Source organism: Ovis canadensis, chromosome 2 (assembly GCF_042477335.2).
Source record: "Ovis canadensis isolate MfBH-ARS-UI-01 breed Bighorn chromosome 2, ARS-UI_OviCan_v2, whole genome shotgun sequence".
Classification (NCBI taxonomy): Eukaryota; Metazoa; Chordata; class Mammalia; order Artiodactyla; family Bovidae; genus Ovis; species Ovis canadensis.
The window spans coordinates 14165941-14185530 of record NC_091246.1 but is presented as its reverse complement, the minus strand read 5'-3'; the positions used below and the strand labels follow the sequence as shown (position 1 = coordinate 14185530).

Sequence of the window (19590 nt, the reverse complement as noted above, 5' to 3'; positions counted from 1 at the left end):
TTTTTTTTCCAGGAAAATAGGATGACTTTAATTTTAACATGTGATGTTTGACATGTACAAGGATATACAGGTTGAAACGTCAGTATAAAAACTCACAAGAGTTGTCTGCATTACAGAGAATAGCTTCAGGTCAACAGCACTTATAAAATCTTGACAAGATGAGAAGAGTGGGGAGACTGCTAAGTGAGAAAAGCAGCGGGCAGTGGAAGAACCCCTGGAAAACACCAGTCTTTCACAGGAAGACAGGCACAGAGGCTGTTACAAAGAAGACGAAGCACAAGAGCCAGAGTCAGAAATCCCAGAAATCAAGGGACTAGCTTCAAGAAGCTGTGAATGAGTAATTACCATTGTCAGATGCAGTAAAGAAAGATGTGCAAAGTTGAAGGATAAAAAGCGCACACTTCCTTTAACAATTAGGAGGCCATGTGTATGTATACTGGTTAGACTTCTTGGTTGCAGACAAGTGAATCCACTCAAGTTAGTTTAGGCAGAAAGGTATTTATTAGAGATTATTAGATAAGCATACACAATCTCCAGGAGGTCACAGACACAAGTGTGGAGATCTCTGCCAGGATGAGCAGCTGCCAAGGGAAACACCCACCCTAACCACAGGGTTGTTACAGTGGAGACCCCCTGGGACCAGGTCATAGAAACCTTCACCAGAGCTGCCCTGGATGAAGAAACACCTCGGCTACTGTGCCTACAAGTAGTGCCATTCTAGGATGAGCTTGCTCCACACCACCTAACTGAATGTTCATCTTCATACTTCCAAAGTCCCATCACCTACTTCATCCACAAATGATACCTCTGTGCAGTGTAAAATGAAGATGGTGTCCCAAAAAAAAAAAAAAAAGAAGAAGAAGAAGCAAGAATAGTCTTTATTCCTCGGAAACACAATTGGAAAACTGTATCCAAAAAATCAAAAGATTCAGAACTTGTATGCAGCTTTACAAACACTGAGGATCAAAATGTCTGCTACAAGGAAATACACCTGTAAACAAGGACCTCAGGGAGAGTTTATAGATGATCGACTTGATTAGGCAGCGCATGCAGTTGATTCTCTCCTTCTGGATAGACTTGTGGCAACCCCTCCAAAAAAGTTCAGATTTCAGCAATAAACTATCTCAAAGGATGGCAACACATCTTTTTTTTTTTTTTAAAGGCTTAAGAGGGCCAAATTACCATTGTGTGTGTGTGAAGTCACTCAGTCGTGTCCGACTCTTTCCAACCCCGTGGACTGTAGCCCGCCAGGCTCTTCTGTCCATGGGATACTCCAGGCAAGAATACTGGAGTGGGTTGCCATTTCCTTCTCCAGGGGATCTTCCCAACCCAGGGATCGAACCCGGGTCTCCTGCTTTGCAGGCAGATGCTTTATCCTCTGAGCCACCAGGGAAGCCTAAATTACCATTACATATATGAAAATGGCACAAGAATTGATTTCACAAAAATACTAAGGAAAGTATCTCGAGCCTACCTATCAAGAGGGGAAAAAATGTCTTACTTGGGAGCTCAAAATGGGGGAAAATAAATATTTTGGTACAAGTTCTATTCTAAAAGACAACATACTGATTTCTGGTTCTACAAAAAGACTGTAGCAACACCCTCCTGTCCTCTTGCTCAGATGCTTTGGCACAATGTCATTAAAATTCTATATGCTTTAATTTGAGCCATCAATGAGTCTCAGATGCATGTTGCCATATATATATATAAAGTTTATTTATTTTAGCTTCTGGCCATGCCTTGAGGCATGCAAGATCTTAGTTCCTCAACCAGGGATCAAACCCATGCCCCCTGCAATGGAAGTGTGGTGTCTTAACTGCTGGACTGCCAGGGAAGTTCCTGTAGATTGCTTCTTAAAATAAGGAAGTCTAGGATAAAAACCAACCCTCAAACTCTGAATATTCTGACAGTGTGTATTCCTAATTATGTCTTCTGAAATCATGCAAGTTAGCAGCACCAATCATTAAGACATTAAAAAATTATTCTTGTACTTGAGCAGTAACTTCTATAAAGACAAATGCTATGCGATTTATGATTAATAAAACTGCTAAAATTCAAAGTGGCTAAACTGCTTTAAGATAGGAAATTCAAAATCTCCCTGTATTTATATAACCTCTAACATGTTACGTACTTTACTTAGCTTCTGAAAGAGGTAATCCTCTGTTAGAGAAAGTCTGAATGTTATGTGCTCAGCCTAAACATATTAAATGTTGTTAAATCACAGAATTTTAGAGCTAGAGAAGACCTTTGCTCATTTAGTCCAACCTGCTCTTTTAGGGGAGGGAAAACAAGGCCAACAGAGGGAAAATGGTCTGTCCAAGATCACACAAGACGGAAGCTGGGCCCCAGTGATCCGAATCCCCACTGCGGCACTACATGATACTCTCTCTACAGAGCAATATTCCCAAGTTTTCCTGGGTTTATTTGGTCCCAATCATTAAATAACAAAGAAACATAAGGTACACAGCAATACAGTAAACACAGACTTATACTCCAATTTTAAAATCAGAATATCAAAACAATTCCTGAGCCTTTAACTACCTTCATTTTATTGAGAATGCAGTCCACAGTGAGTTATGACTACCTATCGTGGTTACGTGCAAATATTTACACGGACACTGAAAACACCATTCAGAACTATTCCTCGGAGATATTTCTATAAACACGTCCATGTGATGACAAGGCACTTTCCATGGGATGGAATGAAACTATGATGGTGAATGGAAGTAAGACGCTTCAGTCTCTCAAAGTGCAGTCATGACTTTATCTCGATACATCATACTTTGCTTTCCTCCTAAGTTCTTCTGGTTCTGGTCGTGGACATAATCGAAATGGCTGTCATCTCCACTGGCCGACGCTTTCCAATGCGGCCTGTCATCCTGAAAGGATGGCCTGTTTTGTTTGCAGAGGGAGCAGTTAGTGGGGGGATATGGAAGACAATCAGAGAATTGAGCGAAACAACACAAGCGCAAGGAAATGGGCAGGGGAAACCATGAAGTGCATGAATGCAGATGGCTTTCAGAAGAAACGAACACATTTTCTACTTTCAAGTGTTTTTTTAAATTCAGATGCTCTGGTCCTCTATCAACTTCCAAGTTGAGAACAGCGCTGCCTGTGGCTGGGCCATCATCCCTCCAAGGGTGTCTAAGGATCTAGTCAGTCTGGGAAAAGCTAGGTGATGGTGAAAAAGGTTCCTTTTCTACAGGAATTCTCAGAGCTGTTGCCATGGGAACATACACCGTGAATGCCTTATTCAGCCTTCTCTAAAAGTGCTGGACCAAATAATTCTCTTTTCATGGAGAGTCTGAGAAAATACCATATGCTGGGTCCCACCCCCAGAGATTCTGATGCTGGAGGTCTGGGGTGGGGCTGGGACTCTGCATGGTCAAGCTTCCAGGTGGCACAGATGGTGCTGGGCATCAGGGCCACCTGCGAGCTGCAAAGCCCAGCCTTCCTAGCATTCCCAGCGAAGACTGCCTCGCAAGGAAACCAACATGGTAAACAGGCGAAAATGAGTGTTATGTTTTGTAAGCATGAAGTTAAATTAAAAAGCATTTATATGAATCTCTTCCATGCCTCATGTCTGGAAAAGAAATGGTCTCTGCAATACAGAAAGTTTGAGAGGTATTAGTTCACTGGTCTAACTTGCTTTTCAATGTTCCATGGACATCAAGTGCTTATGATCAAACCGCACTGTCGTCCTACAGGATCCACAACAGACTGGGTAAGAAAGATCAAGCACTAACTGCTCTCCTTGGCCTTGTTCTGAATGGATGTATTCCCATCACTCCGTTCACCATACTCTCTCAAGGAGCCAGGCTCGCAATCTCACTAAGAAATAACTTTATACAAACTGAATTCGCCAACTATGTTTCTGAAAGAGCTTCACACATAAACACCCATTAAGACTGATCTAAAATTCAAATCTTAAAAGGAACGTTTGCTTTTACGAAGCTGGCATTAAAAAAAAAAATCCCAAACTTAATCATAAATGCAACAAAGCAGATGCCAGTTTACCTGGGAAGGACCACGGTCGGTTAGGACACAGGTGGGCAAACACGGCCCTCAGCCTAAACCCCACTGTCTGTTTTCATAAATAAGCTTTCCAGGAACACAGACAGGCCCATTCACGTCTGTATCCTTTGTGGCTGCTTTCAAGCGATTCAGTACAATAGCAGGGTTGAGTAGTTGTGATAGAGATCACAAAGCTGAAAATACTGACCATCTGGACCTTTACAGAAAAGTTTACTGACCCCAAGGTTTAGAAAAAAATTCACCATCACAGAAAGCAACCCTCTACTCCATCCTTGGTGGAAAAAAAAAAAAAATCATTTCAAAAAAGTCCAACAACAAAAATCCCTGAGCTTTAACCGTATTTTTAGTAGATGAATTCTCAGGACAGAAAAATGTTACTTAAACTCTAAGCAACATTTCAAACATAAAACCAAACCCCAAAGATCTGAGGTTAGACTGACTAAAACAAAACAAAACCAAAAAAATCCCCTCCCAGTTCATTTTATTTCATCAAGCATAAGCTTTAGTAAATCCAGACCCATTACTGGCTTCTTTTGCTTTGCAAATTACTCATCTCTTCCAGGACAAGACAACTCTTTTAACAGTGGTTTCCAATGCAGAATTTCAATTCACAACGGAGTAGGAAAGGAGAGCTTGGAAAAAGACAGTAGAAGTAGAAAAGGACAGCGCTGGGAGCTCAGGTACTTACCTTACGTTTGGAGAGTGGGGGTGCCACCGAGGTTGGCCGGGGTGGAGATTGGGATGATACTGGGGCTAGAAATAAAATACCAAACTGGATTACTCGTTGCCCTTTTGGTTTCAACGGTCTTCACTGGCTGTGGATGGAGAGGCCCTCACTGATGCCTGGCTAGGGGAGTGGAAGTTTCCCAGGCTATCAAGTTTCCCCCATGACAAAGGCTGGGGGACTGCCCTCTAAGAAGAAAGGTGGAAGGCATCTGCCTTGAAAGGGTGCCCCAGAGCACCCAGGGCCACGTAGCATTCGTCTCTCCCAAGGGAGCCGAAGGAAGGGGCCAGAGAAAGGGGAGAATGGGGGCAATTTATTCTTTAGAAACAATTTCTGCCATTGCTGAAAAGGACGACAACTGTGTGTAGTCACGCTGCAAACAGGACTGGACTTTTCCATCAGGTGATCCAAAAGTAAACATCTTCCGGAAACAAACAAAACCACAAACCATCTAGATCCTGATAAAACAGAGAGAGAGACGTAGTTTGCCTATTTTAACATGAAAAGAAAAAAAAAAAAAAAACGGACCCAGACAGGTGACTCACAAAAATGGCCAGGGGTCAAGACAAGGCAGGCTTGGGTGGGTGGCAGGCTGCCTGCAGCTCCACTTCTGGCCTGCAGGGGGCAGCAGCCATAGACACTGCCAGAAGTCCTGGGGCTTCTCAAGCCTAAACTTTCTACGGGGCAGATGAGGCTTTCCTGACATTGAAGTCACTACAGTCTGGCCACTATTACTCTTTTCATCATTTCTTCCCCTTCTTCTCCCTCCCTGATGCTTTTGTTAATAATAAGGAGTCCATTTTCTATTATGGAAAATTCTCAGCCATTCTGTTCGTTCAGGGTTTCTGGACCTGAGATGCCCTCCTGGCCTACTGTGTATTCAGCAGCCTCTCTCCTTCAAAGATGTCGGTCAGCAAGACTGCAGCCACCAAAGGACATCCTACGGGAAAGTGGAATCTGGAGGAAAATCTCAGTAGCAGAGTCTGAAAGCTGACCAGGGCTTTAGAATCTCCTGGAAACCATCTCTGCACATGTCTCTCTTTTAGGGGCTGCAGAAGACCAGTGAAGCGATAGATGACTCGCCCAAAGCTGCGCAGTTTCAGGCGATTCGATCACACAGCGAGGCTCCAAATGAGGCTCCACCAACTGGGTCTGCAACCAGAGAGACTAAGCTAGACTAGAAATGGATCTTCTAACACCTCGTCTTCAAACACAACCAGGTCAGATGCTGGAGAGAGGTGGTCACCTTATCCATAAAGCCCTGGAAGAAGGATATTCCAAAACCTTCCTTGTTCTCCTTCAGAAAATTATATACCCTCTAAAGCTGTCCACCTGAGGCAAAGGGCTGACTCAGTGGAAAAGACCCTGATGCTGGGAAAGACTGAAGGCAAGAGAAGGGGACGACAGAGGATGAGATGGTTTGATGGCATCACCGACTCAATGGACATGAGTCTGAGTAAGCTCCGGGAGTTGGTGATGGACAGGGAGGCCTGGCGTGCTGCACTCCATGCAGTCACAAAGAGTCGGACATGACTGAGCAACTGAACTGAACTGAATAGAAAGCTGTCAAGGAGCATTTTTTAAAGTTAATCCACATGGCTCTTAACCAGGGCACTTATGCCCCCCTGGGAACAACTGTAAGGAGGTATGTGCAGTTTTGCTTATCATAACGACTGGAGGGTTACCTGTAACTTGTTGGCAGAGAAGAGGGAAGCTCAACCTCCTGTAAGTCTAAGGACAGTCCCAAGCAGTGAAGAACTGTCCCTCCCCAAATGCCAAGAGCCCTCTCATTGAGAGCACAGCAATCCATCGTCTGCATTTGGCTCGGCTTGCTGAGCTCAGAGTAACAACAATGCTATGACACTGTCTTCTGGAAACCCTTCTCAGCACTAAGACGCTTATTGGGTCACTTCTCAGGATGTTCTCTGCCCACTCAATTTATTCCCAACACAGCACCTGTAAGGCTGGCAAGGGGAAAGGGCCAGTGTTTGCCAAAGATGTCAAGAGATGAATAACATCCAGGTAACGGTTTTCGTGGATTTGATCTCAATGAACAACTGCCTTGATGTTCACTCGGAGCAGAGAATGCAGAGAAAGAGCACACCTGTGAGGCTGCCAGGGCAGAGGCAGTACTAAGTTGGGAATGCTTTGCTTTGCTTATTTTTATCTTGTTCTCTCCTTTAAGCACTAGTGACCCATCAACAACATTCTAGCCACTCACACCTGAAAGTCCCTCAGGGGGGAAAAAAAAAAAATCTGTAACTAAAAAGAACCAAGAACTGACAGAAGGCAAGGAGATAGGGAAACCTGGCCTTTGCACTACCAGATACAAAGCACTTTTTACACTTATTCACAACAACTCGAAAGTCACATCCAGGTTCTGCACACAAGGAGTAAGATTTCATGTACAGAAGACAGTATCATAAAATTCTGAAACATCATTTGGCGGTCTCATGAAGATAAAGTACACTGGGATCTCAGTCCCATCTAAGGAATTAACTAACCTACAGGAATGAAAGATCCAGAAAGAGGCTGATTAGAATAAGGCTCCAAAGTGAACTCATCATGGAATATTTAATTACTTGTGACATTCAAAACCAGACTGGTGACAAGGCACAAAGACCCAGGAGAGGAGTGTCCCTTGGACATTCACACCCGCCCAGGACAAGAAAACTGGCCCCACGTTAGGGGGTCATCAGACATGGGTGCTGCCTCTCAGCCCATGACAACCCAGGAAGCCAGGAGCACACCATCAGCTCAGGGTCCTTGCCTGGTCACCTTCAAGGCCCTGATGCTTGCCAATACCAGATCCTGCCCACCCTAGAGTTTCAGATTCAACCAGCCCAGGGTGAGCCCCAAGCAGATGGTTTTAACGTGCAGCGGGGCTGCATGATTTCCAATGAAGGGGCTCAGAGAAGGCTCTTTGAAGGTGATGGTTTCCCAGCAGATGAGTGTGGGTAAAGGAACAGTGGGAAAAAATTATGGGGCAAAGATATGATTCTCTAAGACCTGAACCCATGCTATATCCTAAGGAGTAGAGACAATACATACAAAAGTTAAGTTGGACCCAGGCTGTAGAAGGCTGCAAGCAGCCAGTAAGAGCTACCCATGGGCCGCAGCTGATGGGCAGGCACGGGGTTCAGGCCACCAGCCATGGAAACCCACCTTTGCTCCTTCTGCAGGTAACAGGCCTAGCGCGGTACTTATAAAGCAGGTTCTAGAGACTACCACTCCATGAATGGTAATGGACCCACCACCAATAGAAAGTGGTGGAGAAAACTAGCTGTTTTTATCGGGGTGGGCGGGGGTGGGGGCTGTCCAATAGTCAAATGATTTGGGAAAACCCTAGATTAAAACAACAACAACAACATGTGTCTTCCTTGAAGGACTTCTTGGTACTTTTGACACCCCAAAGGGCCCTGGAAGATCCAAGAAGAGAATGAAGGACGAAGCGTTTCCCAAACGTGTGAACACATCCTTTCCTGGAGGCGCATCTCCAGGGACTCGTGTTCCCTAGGCCTAGAACGCCTGGACAACCGCCTCCTGAGAGGCCCCCAAAGGCTGTGTCTGACCACCCAGCAAGTTCGGACATATGTCCCTGATGCTTGCCAGTGGACAAGGTGAAGAAAAACAGGCAGCTCAGAAAACCAAGAGGAAGGAAGGGTTGGAGAAAACGTTCTTCTTTTACTGTTTTCTCAAAAAAAAAAAAAAGAAAAGAAAAAACACATATTGCTGTTATTTCTTCAAAACCTGGTTATGCATAATGACTGCTCAGTGTGGAAAATTTAGACACTTTAAGAAATATGACATGAAAACCTTTAAAAGCAATAGCTCACCTGGTAATTATGGACTTCAGGATTTGTTTTAGAGCTAAAAAAAGAAAAAGAAAAATTGTAATAGGCTGTAAAGCAGATTGATTACTGATTTATTTAACAGCTATAAACTAATTTAGGATGCTGGCTACTCTGTTAGCAACTTTTACAAATCCTATTTCTTTTTGGTTACCAGCAGTTTAACTGAGTATATAATTGGGGAAACTAAACAGCAGCTCTCATTAGTCACTTAAAGCTCAGAAATTTTAAAAAAGCTCACAAATAAAAATATCTAGGTAAGATTCCAGAATCCCACTTGTGATGTTATATTTTGGTGGTAAAAAAAGAGGTCCTTTCACAGTTGGGCAAATCAAGTAACTTTAGCTCCCGTTTCAGGTTGCCCTGGCATTGCTGGGTGGCCCATGGTATCAGGCAGCTCCAGTGATGCCCAGGGCTTTCTCCAGTTGACAGTGGAGTCACAGGTCCCTTCTGAGCGTCCACCACCATGGGCCCCACTCCTCTCAACAAGGCAGCCATGACACGGCCACCACTCTGGAAGGTTCGTTCCATACAAGGTTCTGTCCTGGGAACGTCACATCTTGTCATTTAATCCACACAGCAAGGCTATGAGGTGCACACATGCTACCACCTCATTTTATAGATTAAGGAATGGTTGCCTAACAGAGGAGTTAAAACACTTGCTGGCTAGTCCACGGCAGAGACATTTTTTGCATAATCTCTAAGCCTGTACCCTTTCTGCTAAGCCACCCTGGCTCTCTGAAAACCTGAGGAAAGCTTCCGGGTTCCTCATGCATGATCCTATGTTGACGGAATCTGAAGTCTAACCACTCTGGTCAGAAGTATGGACAGAGACAGCTGGTGCAGAGAAACCACAAACCAACGCAAGCACAGCCATCGGGCTATGCTGCTAGGGTGGTGTGTTCAAAATCAAGGTTTCTCCAGCAATGAGAAGGGAACCCATGATGGTTATGAGTCTTGCTTGAGGTCCGAATAGTCCTGGGCTCCAGTTTTCAGAGGGGGCAGTGCACAGCGCCAGGCTCTGGGCCAGATTCACCCCCCGCTGCCCTTCCCCAGGAGAGCTAAGTGTCTGCAAGATGCCGTACTCCTGCCATTACCTCGGTCCTCAGAGCACAACTGTATCCCCTGCTCCCACAGCACTCCTCCCCACCCCAGGATCCCACAGGCTGTGAAGAGCAATTGAACAGCTGCGAACAGTGGTTATTAGCTCATTTGTTCCTAAAGGGTATATTTACTGGGGTTGGTTTTTTTCCCTTGGTGAAGTTGTTGTGTTTTTTTAGCTTGTTGTAGTTCCCGGTATATATAATCTCTACTAGATGCTATGAGGAAAATGTAATTTTATTAGGGAAAAACAAACAAAACAATCATTTCCTGAGCGAGCAAAGGAAAGAAATATAAGTCATAAGCCCCTGAGAATGAAAAGCAAGATGCACACTACCCACCACAGGGATCCTGGAAACACGGCAAGCTTGTGGGCCTAAAACTAACCCACGTGGGATCCCTGAGCTCTCCTATTATTCTCGAGGTCCAAGCCTGGTGTGGAGCAGTTCAACAGGCCCCTCGGGGCCTTCGTGAGATGCTGGGAACTGAACCCAGACACAGGAGTCAGACACCTGACGCCAAGCCGAATGAACGGCCCTGCAGGCAGCGTGTGCACTCAGAGATGCACAGCTGAGTTTTCCAGCTGTGTTAACACGAGGGCCAGCTACGTTCTCCAGAACCTTGGGGTCCCTGAGGTGTCTTGAGGCTGCCTGGGGGTGGGGTGGGGTGATGAGCAGCAGGTGTCAGCCCTGCCCTCGGGTCTCAGCTCAGCAGCATCCAGAATAACGCCAACTGGTCTGTTCTCTGTCCTGGAAAACTTTCCACGGCAGGTTTCCCCTAGGGGGCCAAAGCCAGAGGCTGAAAAAGTTAGAAAAATACTTGATCGAGCCCAACCTCTTTATTTTTAGATGAGAAAAAGGAATGCCCAGAGCTGGTTAGTGTACCACTGGGGCTGGGCAAGAGGCCTCCCAACGTCTCATCACCAGCCCGCTCCTCCGCACGCTCCGCCAACTGTTCAGGGTGCACAGCGCCCCAGAGCTGTGCTGACCTTGAAGACCACCCTCTCCAGCAACCTGAGCTCTATGCCTGGGATGGCCAGACTACCTAAACAGGACCACCAGTGGCTGGAGCTTGGACCCAGGGGCTGAAACAATCAGTCTGGGTTCTCTAGCATAATAGCTGTCTACCAAGATCAAAACTCACATAAGAAAGCAATTGTTTCAGGGAGAGAAAGGTACATACCAGGTGGGACAGACCTGGGACCTAGATCCCCCTGGGAGCTTTAAAACCACAGATGCCCAGGTGCCCACCCCCAGAGACTGATTTGATTAGCCTGGGGTGTGGCCTGGCTGAGGCTGTCACAAGCTCAGCAGGTGATTTCAATGTATAGGAAAGATGTAGGCCACCTGTGTGTTGGGGACGGGGCGGCAAACCACGTCCCATGGGCCAAACCTGGCCCACTTACTTTTGTGAGTAAAATTTAATCGGAACACAGTCCCAGTCGTCCACTGACGTCCTGTCTGTGTTGCTTTCATGTTCTAAGGACAGAGCAGAGTGGTCCTGAGACAGACAGCAGAGCCCACAACATCTGAAATATTTACCACCTGGCACTTGACAGAAAAAGTTCGCTGACGCCTGTGCTAGAGTTTCAGTCTCATGACGAGTTCTCTTCCTGCAGGAATGTCACTAGGTGTCTGATAAAGGTCTTCCACGTGGTCTGGTATAAAACCCACATGTCACTGAGGGAACCCAGCTTTTCTCCGGGAGCTTCAGCTTGTCCATAGCATGGCCCCTCTTTCCCACCACCGCCTGCAAGGCCGTTAGCACACCCTGTCCCACACATGCCGATCAGGTTCGTCACCACTGTTACAATACCCAGAGCACAAAGCCACTCAAGCAAAGCAGCTGTGCTTTCCAAAGTAACAAACGATCTTGGAACGTTCTATTGTGTACTTGTTGAAAGCCAGGTGGGCCATATAGCCTGGCAGCAGAAAAAGGGGGTAGGGATGGGGACCATCAAGGGCCTCACTTCATGATTTAACTGTATTAAGGATAAACGTCACCACTGCAAATAAATACAATAATTCGACAGCAGAGCTGTCCCCAGACACTGAGGGCACTTACCAGAACTGAGCTGCTATCACTGGGTTACTTGCTTTAAAGGAAAAACAGAAAAATAAGACATTTTAGAGAGCTTGACCACTTTGGACCACTTTTTACCAAGGACTGGGGAAGAGACTTCCATGATCTCAGAGCAGTCCCCATCCCAGGAGGCAGACTCTTCATCCTGGTTACTTCTCCTTTCTGGAGGAAACACAAATCACCTTCTTGCTGGGCCCCACCCTCTGATTCGCTCTGAAAATGATCACTGAGCCAATTCTCAGGACCAGGAGCCCTAGGACGCAGAGATGAGACAGTCCCTGCTCTCAAGGAGCTCATGGTCTTCATACAGATAGAGACTGCATCGGGAGATACTACAAACTGAAACACAAGCATGAGCCTGTGCAGGGGAGCTCAGGGCAGACGCCTCCAACCCAGTCCGGGTGTGAGTTGTAGAGGATCATGGACAGAGGCGGATTTTGTGTATCTAGACTCCATTTTGTTTTGTGAAAACTGGAGCATGGAAGATCATTACATGTTTCCCAAAGAGGCCAGAACTCTGGCTGGAGAAAATGTCAGGAAAATAAAGGAGGAAAAGAGGTTGGAGACCAGGAAGGGAAGTGGAGGAGAAGCACAGAACCATGGAGTCGAGGCCCCTCCTGACCGCAGCAGCCACAGCCTTTGGGTCCGCACACCTCCAGGGGCTGGGGACTCACTCTCTAAAGACGGAGCACTATCTCTGGCCAGCCACATCAGAAAGTTCTTCCTTATACCGGGGTGTTTCTGGGCAACACTGAACCAGTTGGCTACAAGCACAGTGCTCGCCAGGGTGGTGAACACAGCTCTTAGGACAGAGCGTGCTCTCGTCTCTCCCCCACCCCATCACCCGTCACTCCCAGTTCCTGCAATCAATCACCCTTCACGGATCTGCCGTACCCTCCCTGGACACACCCCTACCCTCTCAACCTCTGGCCTTTCTTGAAAAGTGAGGCCACATTCCCTGGGCTCTGGGCATTTTCTCCCTGAGAAGCAGCCAAGAATGACTTTAGAGAGTTTCTGGTCACCAAACTGCTGCACCGTTGGTTTACAAAGGAAGGAAACAGCGGGGAAAGCAAGGTTAAAGATTCTAGAATAGGAAAGCATAGGTGCCAGGTCCCACAAAGGCCCACTAAGTCCTGAGTTATACAAGAAAAATATATGGACTGGCCACTACACTGATATCCAAGCAGGGAACAAGGGAGGGGTAGGGAGAGTGCAAAGGTCCTGCTATAAAAGAACAAGCCTCTTAGTGCTAAACTCAACATCCTAAATGACGGAGCAAGCAAGTATGGGCATGGGAGAACTAGGCTTTGGGACTGTAAACAATCCTGGACGGCTCATCTACTGACTGCACCTGTATTGGGTACTAGGGCCCATACACGTGTGCGGCCACAGTAGTAAACGACAGGCCAAGCTCAGGGAAGGGAGGAGTAGGGCCCACATCCCCGGGTCTGGCTAAATTCAAGGGCAGGGAATGTCTGGATTGACTGTGGGCCCTGAGTCCAGTATATCAGAGTTCTGGCTCTCCTCTTACAAAGTCAGAACTCTGGGTAGCACAAGTCTGATGTCCCCAGGTGAAATTGGAAGATGGAAGACAGGACTTCCCTGGTGGTCCAGCGGTTAAGAATCGGCCTGCCAATGCAGGGGACATGGGTTTGATCCCTGGTCTGGGAAGATTCCACGTGCTACAGTGCAACTAAGTCTGTGTGCCACAACTATTGAAGCCCACATGTCCCAGGGCCCCGCTTCACAAGAGCAACGAGAAGCCCACCCACCACAACTACAGAGTAGCCCCCACTTGCGGTAACTAGAGGAAGCGCGGGCACAGCGATGAAGGCCCAGCACCGCCAAATATAAATAAGTAAAAAAAATTTAAACTGAAAAAAACAACCATCAAAAAACCCAACAAAGGAAAAGATAAACTGGAATATGGAGGAGAGACAGGGATTGTTTTTCCCTCAGAGACACATCATCGACTTCCACAGGCAAGAAACAAGTTTACCTATGACATCTCTGAGGTCCCAGGTCCCAAAGAAGCAAAGGCACAAGAAAGGAAATATGGAAAAGGGAAAGAAGGAGATGAACGCACCCAGTGGGAAAGACTAAAGACAGACGGATGGTGAGAGTAGCTTGATTCCCACCAAGAGAATCCCACTGAGGTTTTGTTGAAAGATTCACAGTGACAGAGAATAAACAGTTCCTCCAAAAACTGCTTCAACAAACTCCCTGAGGCTTAACCAACTAAACCACGACAAAAAATTCCAAAACAGAATGCAAAATCACACCACCTTTGAACGTCGAATGTCTTCGGGATGGATAGCGTTTACTAGGCTTTCTCTCGAAGGTGCTGGTTCTTCGTAACCTGGCGCCGTGTGTCGCTTGATATTCCGTCCGCCCACTGGAAAGCAAACATTTCACAGCATGCTACCAAAATCAGAACGTCGGTACAGTATATGTATTTGGAAGTGAATTTTTATTTTCAAGAGCTCCAGTGTAAATTTCAACTTATCTCGAACTCGTTTGGTAAAGACACACACTAAATTTAGCTTTCTGTTGGGAAATAAAATCACCATTGCCAAATCCGGGCTGTATTCTCTTTCTTCCAAAGGACAAACCTACAATTTAGGGACCAGCCACTTGACCACACAAACCAAGGAGGTCCAAGTATCTGGAACATTTGAGTAAGAGAACACCAAATCACAAATAAAATAACCTCTCATAAAACATATTGGGTAGACGTTTAATTCTTTTAAAAGGCTGTTATCAATGACCACTTAAACTAAACCATGGCTTTCCTTGCTATGCCCAGGAGAACACTGCTGCTTTCAGCAAGGCTCTCAATCACCCTGATGCCCAGCTGCAGCTTCCAGGCGGCAATGCTGTCTTTTGTCTGATCTATCACTGCTTCATTCCAGCCATCCGTGGTTTACAATTTATCACCTGGAAGGAGGCACTTGCCACCTGCTCTAACTGCCTCCCAGGGGCAACCTCATCTCCAAACTCCCTTCCATTTCATGCCTCTCTTTAAAGAGCACAAGGGAACCTGGGCTAGGCCAAGCCCCACAGGAGTGTCCTCCCAGGATAAAAGCCTGTCTAGGCAACTTCTACAGTCCCCTGCTCATTTCAGTAAGAGCAGACTTCAGAACACCATGCAATGTCTCTGCCAGGCTTTGCGGTCATGACATCTCCGACCCTCCAGAGGACCCATGATTTGAGTCTTTCTCAGAAAGGACTTGGCCCCCCTACTCCCCTCTGCAGCATTAAAAAATACATTCAAACAAAGTAATTCTTATACAAGTGCACAGCCATTTCTGTGCACAGCCAAAGAATCTGAAATGAACAAATCCTCTGGCATTTTAAATAGAGTTCAAGGACATGCCATGTGTGGGAAGAGGTTATGAAACCATGTGAAGTTTCAGATCTTGTAACAGCAATTCCCAGATCTGTAAACACACCTCAGAAATCAACCCTGGGAGTGTATTTAAAATGGACATTCTCAGGTTTTATTCATACAGACAGATGTGTGCAGCCACAGACTCTAATTATGAAAGTCTTAGCTGGGGTCCTAAATCCTCATTTTTAACACACACCCAGGGAGTCCTTGTGCACTTTAAGAGACATGGTCTTAGAATCATGAGTAAAAACATATCAGAATAAATTCTTTCTCCAGAGTCTTTTCAAATACTCCTGAGCCTGTCTGGGTCATTCACACACACACACACACACGGTGACATCCGCTCTTATTCCTAACTGTCACCAAATACCTTGATGTTAGCATGTGACAGGCCATAGAGCAGTGGTTAAAATATAAGACAAAGGACCCTGACTACCTGGGGTTGAGGCTCAGCGCTAGCACTGACGGATGGTGGCCCTGGGTGGACTATCTGCACCCGGCACTAGTTCCCTTATTCACAAAGTGGGCATCATCTGAGGACCCATCTTATCAGGGCCACAGGGAGGATTCACCAGTTGGTACGTGAAAAGCTCCAGTGCTGGGTGGTTGATAGAGCTTTCTGAAATGATGTTCGTGTTCTACCTACAAGGGCACCGCCCAGTGTGGCAGCCACCCGCTTTCATTTGCACCGGGCTCCTGAAGCCTGGTTAGCGACACTAAGGAACCACATTTTAAAATGTATTTAACATTAATTAATCTAAATAGCCACCTGTAGCTCATGCCTACTGTATTAGACAGCATGGTTCCAGCTGAATGTCGGTGGTTAAGCATTTTGTGACTATTAGTCTCATTTTATCAAGCAGGATAGGGAGGCTGAAAGAGCTCAGATGTCAAGAAAGAAGCTGGAGTGTGAGGTCCAATGCAAGTCCCCGAATGCACATCCACGACTCCTTTTCCCCAGAACATCCCCGCCGCCCTCCTTCAGGGCTCATGATCGAGCTGTAAAAAATGGCGCCTACCTGAACCGGAAGCGAGAGCCCAGCCGGATGAGGTCCGACCTGTTGGACTTGCTGTTTCCCGGCGTCCGCAACCGGAAGAAGGCGTGATGCTCCACGGCGCACTTCCATAGGTGCTTGCAGGTCCGCGCGCTGTCCAGGCGGAACACGAACGTGTGCTCCTGCTCGCGGCCCTTGGAGGGGAAGTGTGGGTTTTGGTTACGCGGGTGCTGGTAACACCGATGCAGGGTCACTCCCAGCGAAGAGGAGGGACGGGGCAAGGCTTACCTGGTCGTCATCTTCCACCACCACCAGCGTCAATTTGCTCTTTTTAAAATCCATTTTGGTAATTTTCGGCCTGGCCAGAGAGAAAGCATTTTAAAAGCACAGTCTGCAGGAGCAACCATCTACACATTACACAGCCCTTTCCTTTCTACCGGTTACGCTTTGATTTGCTTAAAAAATCATTCATTCAGGTAAGCGTGATTATTCAGAAGCGCCACTTCCATTGTCAGACACCCACACACGCAAGAGTCTGTGTGCTTTAAAAACGAATCTGGGTGTTGCCAGTATCCCTCGATCATCATCCCTCACATAGAATTCCACCACAAAAGAGGAAAAAGACATTTTTAATATAGGACAAAACTAAATTACCAAAAGAATAAGCCTATTTTGTTAGCTCCTTCAAAGATTAATATGCCTGTCGGGGTCAGTCCAAGAGAATATTCACAGCCATCTCTTCCCTACAAACAAACGAAGGCACAGTCGGTAGAAGGTTCTATCAGGTGGTCACAGAGCAGAATGCAAAACAGTTCTTCACCGCGTTACTTTGTTTGCACATTGTTTACACATTTTTCCCATCACGGGGAACCCCAGTTACTTAAATGGCACAGTTCTTACCCTGACAACGTGCATGTCTACCCCATACATTTCCAGCCACTTCGCTTTATTCAGATAGGAGAGTTCCGCCTGGGCAGGGCTCTTTCCCCTTAGAGAAACCAACAAGACACGTGTGAACTGCCATGTGGACACCCACAGGAGTCTGCAGGGCATGGCCACTCGAAGGGTGCTTGGGGCAATTAAAGGGACGAGGGATGCCATCTACATTAACATGACACAACCTCCAAGGACAGACTGCGAACAAAAAGAGGACAGAGCAGGGCTTACAATATGAATGCTTGAGGAAGCACTTTTGTGTGTGTGTAGATGCGTGCACGTGTGTGCAAAGGAGAAAGGCTGAGTATACAGAGCTGACTGCTCAGAGCATCCTCCTGCAGGGCAGAGAGTGGGGTGGGACATATGGGGAGTGGGGTATGGCAAGATTCCATATCCACATTTTTCTACGTTGTTTCAGTGGGATACAAGACTGTGCTGATGTCACATGCCATTTTCAAGAGTCAGAATGGCTGTGGGACACCGTGAGACCATGGTAAGTTTCTGAGCCTAGGAGTGACTCGGCACAGGCATTGTTTGGGGAAGATGGGCGGGCAGTAGGAGAGGCAGCAGGCCTGTTCTCCAGGCATAAAAGTGCCAGGCTAGGGTGACTGAGGGGGAAAAGGGGACAAAGCAAAGGGTAAATGACAGGCCTGGATTTAGCTATGGTGACCACGTGTCCTGAAATGTAACTCTGTACAACACATGGTCTATGAGTGTCCCCGTAAGGGACCACAGGACACATTTCTGTAGGATTTGGCCTACAGAAGTTCAGGCCATGCGCACAGCCCCTGATATGCAGATGGGCTGGATCCAGGCAGCACCCCACTGGCTTGTTCAGGAGGCTGGGATAGTGACCCTGGTTATTCAATGAGCAAATCAGGACCAGGCCCTCCATTTCTGAGAGGACCCAGAATGTGGGTTGGTTTTTACTGTACAGCTCTAGAAAGAGAGACATCCTGTGAGCCTTTGGAAAATCAGGGCTGAAGCACAGGAGAGAAAGCACTGAAGAGCTGGAGCTGTTTCAGTCATCAGCAGAGCCGCTCCACCAGTAGATAAAGAGTCTGACCAACGTTTGTTAGTCAGTCAGTCGTGTCTGACTCTTTGTGACCCCACGGACTGTAGCCTGCCAGGTTCAGGCTCCTCTGTCCAATGGGATTCTTCAGGCAAGAATACTGGAGTAGGTTGCCATTCCTTTCTCCAGGGGATCGTCCCGAACCAGGGATTGAACCTGGCTCTCCTACATTGCAGGCAGATTCTTTACTGTCTGAGCTATGAGGGAAGCCCTCTGACCAAATGCATACACGTGACCAAATGCATACATTGGAATGCTGGATGGTAGCATCAAGGTACCTGCATTCTTTCCATCTCTGGAAGATATCAAATTCCATCGCTTCTGTCTGATTTGGAATGAACCGAAACTCAGACACAAGCTCTGGTGTGTGTTCTGGAAGCTCGCACTCCCCAAGCTCAGCTGTAGGTTTCATAAAAGGGAGAAAACACGAGACAGTGAATGCTTCTGGTTATTGCAGCAGCAAGTCCAAAGGCGCTCTGCCCGACTGTAAACAGCACAGGTACCCCCTCAGGTATAACTAAGGCCCTCCTTTCAGGAGGACTTAACTCCCACTCGGTCCCCACAGATACATTCAGAATCCCTTCCAATCACTCCATTGCGCTCCCCACTGGGCCATACACCATGATCTCGATTATGACTGTTTCTCTCCCGACTACTTCTCCTGCCCAGGGAGGCCCTGATTACATTACCCCCACCAAACTGTAGTGCCTAAATTTGCAATAAAAGGCAACTTCAGGGAATGGGGACCTGCCCAGGAACATCCATGTAACAAGGCTCTCGTTAAGGGTGGGTCTGAGCAGCACACAAGAGTCTGCAGTACTGGAGAGGACCAAGCAAGAATTCAGTACAGGCAGAACCGGGTGTTGGGGTAGGGGGACTATCAGGAGGGAGAGGGAAGGCGTGAGGAGGGAGGGAAGAGGGGGTGAGAGGGCTGCAGGAGCAACTGCGGCAACTCAGGCAGAAGCTGGAAAGGAGGCGGCTGTGCAGAAAGGAGCAACAGCCACGTGGGCGATCCCAAGCAAAAAGCCCAAAGCCGCCCCCACAGAATGCAGGGCCGGAGGACACAGGAGGCCCATGCCTCCTCGACCTGAATGAGAAAATCTCTCTCCACTCCCCCAACCCTCGCAGGACAGGAGGCAGAGCCCAGGGGGAAAAGGAATGCCCCAGAGGCCCCTCTGCTCCTTTTCTGCGATTGCCTCTAGTACCTGGCTAATACAAAGTGTGGTCCGCAGGCCAGCAGTGTGGCCATCACCTGGGAGCTTGCTCGCCATGCAGAATCTCAGGCCCCACTTGAGACCTGCAGGAGCAAACCCACCTTCCACCAGACGCCCAGGAGGGTGGGGCACACGTTACTTGGAAAAACATGGATCTACAACAGGGGTTTTCTAACAAATATGCGTCAG

General features: G+C 47.2%; 1 protein-coding gene across 17 annotated transcripts in view; it reads right to left on the bottom strand.

Moving 5' to 3' along the window:
• EPB41L4B (erythrocyte membrane protein band 4.1 like 4B) overlaps window positions 1–19590 on the bottom strand; it is a 144185-nt gene that overhangs the window by 65107 nt on the left and 59488 nt on the right. For 16 of the 17 annotated variants that reach the window (XM_069575484.1, XM_069575485.1, XM_069575486.1 and 13 more), the window contains exons 7-15: window positions 18466–18586; window positions 17080–17167; window positions 16834–16922; window positions 16468–16537; window positions 16204–16373; window positions 14079–14188; window positions 11776–11806; window positions 8596–8629; window positions 4724–4788 (exon numbers count right to left, since the gene is read on the bottom strand). In XM_069575484.1, the coding sequence (XP_069431585.1) occupies window positions 4724–4788; window positions 8596–8629; window positions 11776–11806; window positions 14079–14188; window positions 16204–16373; window positions 16468–16537; window positions 16834–16922; window positions 17080–17167; window positions 18466–18586 (778 nt within the window). Of the gene's footprint in view, window positions 1–482; window positions 2893–4723; window positions 4789–8595; window positions 8630–11775; window positions 11807–14078; window positions 14189–16203; window positions 16374–16467; window positions 16538–16833; window positions 16923–17079; window positions 17168–18465; window positions 18587–19590 lie in introns of those variants that run through there. The other variant, XM_069575498.1, reaches the window with a different exon arrangement.